The 4,010-nt window shown below is 41.1% G+C and overlaps 1 protein-coding gene across 1 annotated transcript in view; it reads right to left on the bottom strand.

Moving 5' to 3' along the window:
* Positions 1–4,010, bottom strand: part of LOC102203196 (cyclic nucleotide-gated cation channel beta-3-like) — a 25,039-nt gene that overhangs the window by 14,098 nt on the left and 6,931 nt on the right. The window contains exons 4-8 of the mRNA XM_005744907.1: positions 1,568–1,728; positions 487–998; positions 358–408; positions 187–273; positions 19–83 (exon numbers count right to left, since the gene is read on the bottom strand). Coding sequence (XP_005744964.1) covers positions 19–83; positions 187–273; positions 358–408; positions 487–998; positions 1,568–1,728 — 876 coding nt within the window. The remainder of the gene's footprint in view (positions 1–18; positions 84–186; positions 274–357; positions 409–486; positions 999–1,567; positions 1,729–4,010) is intronic.

Below are 4,010 nucleotides of genomic sequence, written 5' to 3' on the forward strand. Positions count from 1 at the left end.
ATGGATGGATGGTCTTACCTCCAGATGTAAGCCTTGGCCATGATGCTCTCTAGACGATCACTGAACTCAAAAAATGTGTCCATCTTGAAAACAGGTGAGGAAATGTGAGCCAGATGAGAGCCAAAGTACATTTAATAGGCGTTGTTTATTGTCTCATTCATCTAAACATTATTTAAGTAGATTTACCTTCAGTAGACGATTGAGTCTGAAGGCAGATTTGAATCCAAATTGGATGTACAACAAGTCAAATGGCAAGACTGACACCACGTCTGCCTGTGAAAGAGACAGACAGCTGTAAGGCCGCTGACTCTAATTAAGTACTTAACTTCAAAGCTCAAGGGATTTAAGTGATCATACCAGGAATCTCTCTGAATCTCTGTAGTGCTTCTTTGTCATCACTCTGTCTTTCTGCAAGGGAATAAAAGTGACTTTGTCATTCAGGCCAGTGTTATTCTCTGTCAGCAGTCAGGATCATTTCCCACTTACAATGATGTCTCCTCCTTTGACGAACTGTTTGCGGGGCTGGGAGATGACAGAGTCCACCAGGTAGATGATGTCAGCCAACACATCCAGGGTGAACCAGTAAGGGATGGAGATCTCAGTGTGGTAGGGGAAGCACAGGCGGGCCGTGATGAACCACGTGTTGTAGTTAAAGGCCACAGTCACCAAGCTTAGCCATGCAATGTAGCGACGGTCCGTGAAAGGGTCTATGGTTTGCCCAAACACAGAGTCCATCAGGTCCTCGAGTGGCTTCAGCACAGTGTCCACCACTGACCACATTGCCTCGGATATCCTGGTTCTTATACTCTTCTTCTCCTCCTGCTGTTTGGCCTCTGCTGCCTTTTGTTCTGCTTTCTTTTGCTCATCCTCCTTTTTCTTCTTCTCCTGCTCCTCTTTTTTCTTCTTGTCTGCCTCCTCCTTCTTTATCCGTGCCTCCTCTGCCTGTTGTCTCCTTTCCTCTATGACTCTGTTGTAGTCGTCTTTGCGTAGCAGTGGCGCTGAAAGGATAAAGGGGCTGAGTGAGCAACAGTTAAATATTAACAATTAGTTTCCTTACTGCCCCATGAAAACAATAACATTTTTTTTGATTTTTGATTTTATTGATTAGTATTCAAATTCAAATCTCAGTGAAAACAGTGAAAAAAAACAAACAGTGAAAACAGAACAAAAATCTACCATAAAGAAAGAAAGCATGAGACAAGGCTAATCAAAAGGTATTGGCTGAAGCATTTGCTTATTACGCCAACCCTTTTCACAAAATATCTTTTTGTATGCAGCTCCTGTACACAGGGCTTGAAGAAAATAATAAAAAAAAAAAAAAACCAAAAAAAAAAAAAAAAAAACCCAAAGAAAAAAAAACTTTCCACCTTAGATAAGTAACTACATCAAAGCAAAAGAATCAAGAGGTTATTTTTTTTCTCCTTTTTGCTCTTTTCATTCTTGATTTATATATTTTTCTAATACTCTATTTTTAAACATGTTTTTAAACAAGGAAAATGAACTACACCACAGATATTAGAAATATTAGAAAATCTGCAGCACTGAATGGTTTTGTGTTGGCACTCACTGACAGGAGGGGTTATCTCAGGGGATGAAGCATACTGATCAGTCACTTTCTCCTTGAAGAGCTGCTTTCTTTCTCTCATCTTCATGATTATGGCTCTGAGGTGCTCATCTGAGTACTTGTTGATGACTATGGGGGGAGGTGGAGGGGGGACTCCCTCCTCTCTGAGGAAGCAAAATAAGAAAGTTGCGCTGTTATTGGCAGTGAGTGAGTTTCTGATGTAGCGAGGATAGAAAAATCATAAAAACTCCTAAAAATTCCTGATGTGAATGAGGAATTTCAACCAATTAAAAAAAAGGAACAAATCAGGAAAAGTTGTGTAATAATCAGAGACTCCACTCGGCATTAATGATTCAACACCTGTTCTACTCCAGCATTTAAAGTTGCCTAGAGTTAAGATTTTACTCTGAAAAATCTGGAACTTTACTTTAACATGCATTAAGAGGTTTTCTGGTCATGTAGCAGTCACATTGTACTGACACACAACACAAAACTATCCACAACACTACACACTACTACACAAGACAACCAGAGATGTAATCCGATTACTTTTTTCAAGTAACAAGTAAAGTAAGGGATTACTATTGCAAAAAAGGTAATTAGATTACTGTTACTTTCCTGTGAGCATGCTGCGTTATTGCGTTACTAAAACCGTGATTTTTTTTTTGCAAGAGTGTCTCATGACAATGACGTAAGTGAGTGCGACGTTTGTGGCAACAGCTGTGTGCAGATCAACAATGCATAATAGCTGTGTCCCAAAACGTCGGCTGCATCCTTCGGAGGACCCGGCTTTCGCAGTCTACGTGGGCCGGGTCCTCCGAAGACCGAGAAGGCTGGAAGTGCGAGGCTGTGAAATAGGACGGTCTAGCCTTCAGATTTTCGTCTTTGTCGGTGGAGTTTAACAAACTCGGCCGTCTGCTCCTTGCTATCTAAAATATAACAGGACACTGGCGTAAATTCTCGACTGTCTCACACTTCTTTTTATGACGTTTATTCAGCTGTGTGAAAATCCCGGAGGAACCCACCCGATGGATTAATAAAGTTTTATTTAATCTAATAATCTAATAACTTTGATCTCAGCCAAACCGATTTACTCCGGAACAAATAAAACACAGAAAAAAGGCAAACAATTACATTTTTAAGTTATCCGAGTGACTTACATATTATGTTTAACCCGAGTAGCGAAAGAGCGGGGGTCTGAAAACGATGAAGCCGGGAGTCCGCTGCTCTCACCGGCTCGAGTGACCATTGAACCCCCTGGCTTGCTATCGTGCGGGTGGGTAACAGACGTCTCCGAAAACGCCGGCGCACTTTTGCAAATATGCGATGTCTTGATAAACCAAGCAGATATTTGAAATGTACACAGCTACTTTCTCGCCTGAAAATATGTTAAAAGTTTATTTTGTGACCCAGAAAGATTAATAAGAGTAATTTTAAAACTTAGTAGTGGCTTAGTAGTAGTGTTGGAAACTGAAATTGGCTGGGCCGTGCTATGAATTCTGGGATATGGTGGGCCACGAAGGACACACCCGACCCTGTCACTACTCGATCCGTACTGGAAATCCGATCGGTACCCCGCATGCGCATGAAGCGCCTTGAGGCGACTTTGTTGTGATTTGGCGCTATATAAATAAAATTGAATTGAATTGAATTGAATTGAATTGAAAAGGTGTCTACTTCCGGTCGAAGCGTTTTACGATAGTTACGGGTCAGAGTATCTGTTAAGATGTTAGGAATAATAAGTATCTCTTAAAATGTTTCCAATAATGAAGCATTTCAGTACAATGTAGACAAAAACGGAAAATAAAAAGATAGTTATGGATCAGGACTCCCCGATCCTTACTACGCATGTGCAAAGTCGGACCATACAAATCGGGTCTACCTGATCCGTACTGCGCATGTGCAGGGGTTTTCTTCTTCTTCTGTTCGTATGATGGCAGTTTACTCCCCAGTGTAAGAGGATACTGCCACCTGCTAACTGAGCGAATGAACCCTATTGTAAACTGATTTAACGTCATTACAAACGTGTGTTAAATTTGATTTAGTGATAGTTGAGTGTGTTTATGCTTGTCTGTGTGGAGAGGATTGATTGGAATAGCGATGATGATGTCTGCTATCATTGTCAATTGTTAGTAAGCAGTTCATCTGGCTGATGAATCTACATGTGACATATTACAAAGTCTGTATTATTAACTCTGTAATTAGGCGCTATTCTTCTTATTTACGGCGCTTAACAGATACTCTGACCCGTAAAATGCTATCATAAAATGCTTCGACCGGAAGTAGACACCTTTTGCGCATGCGGGGTACCGATCGGGTTTCCAGTACGGATCGGGTGGTGACAGAGAGTACAGGGAGTGCAGAATTATTAGGCAAATGAGTATTTTGTCCACATCATCCTCTTCATGCATGTTGTCTTACTCCAAGCTGTATAGGCTCGAAAGCC

This window comes from Pundamilia nyererei, unplaced genomic scaffold (assembly GCF_000239375.1).
Source record: "Pundamilia nyererei isolate P.nyererei 1_Seehausen unplaced genomic scaffold, PunNye1.0 scaffold00150, whole genome shotgun sequence".
Lineage (NCBI taxonomy): Eukaryota > Metazoa > Chordata > Actinopteri > Cichliformes > Cichlidae > Pundamilia > Pundamilia nyererei.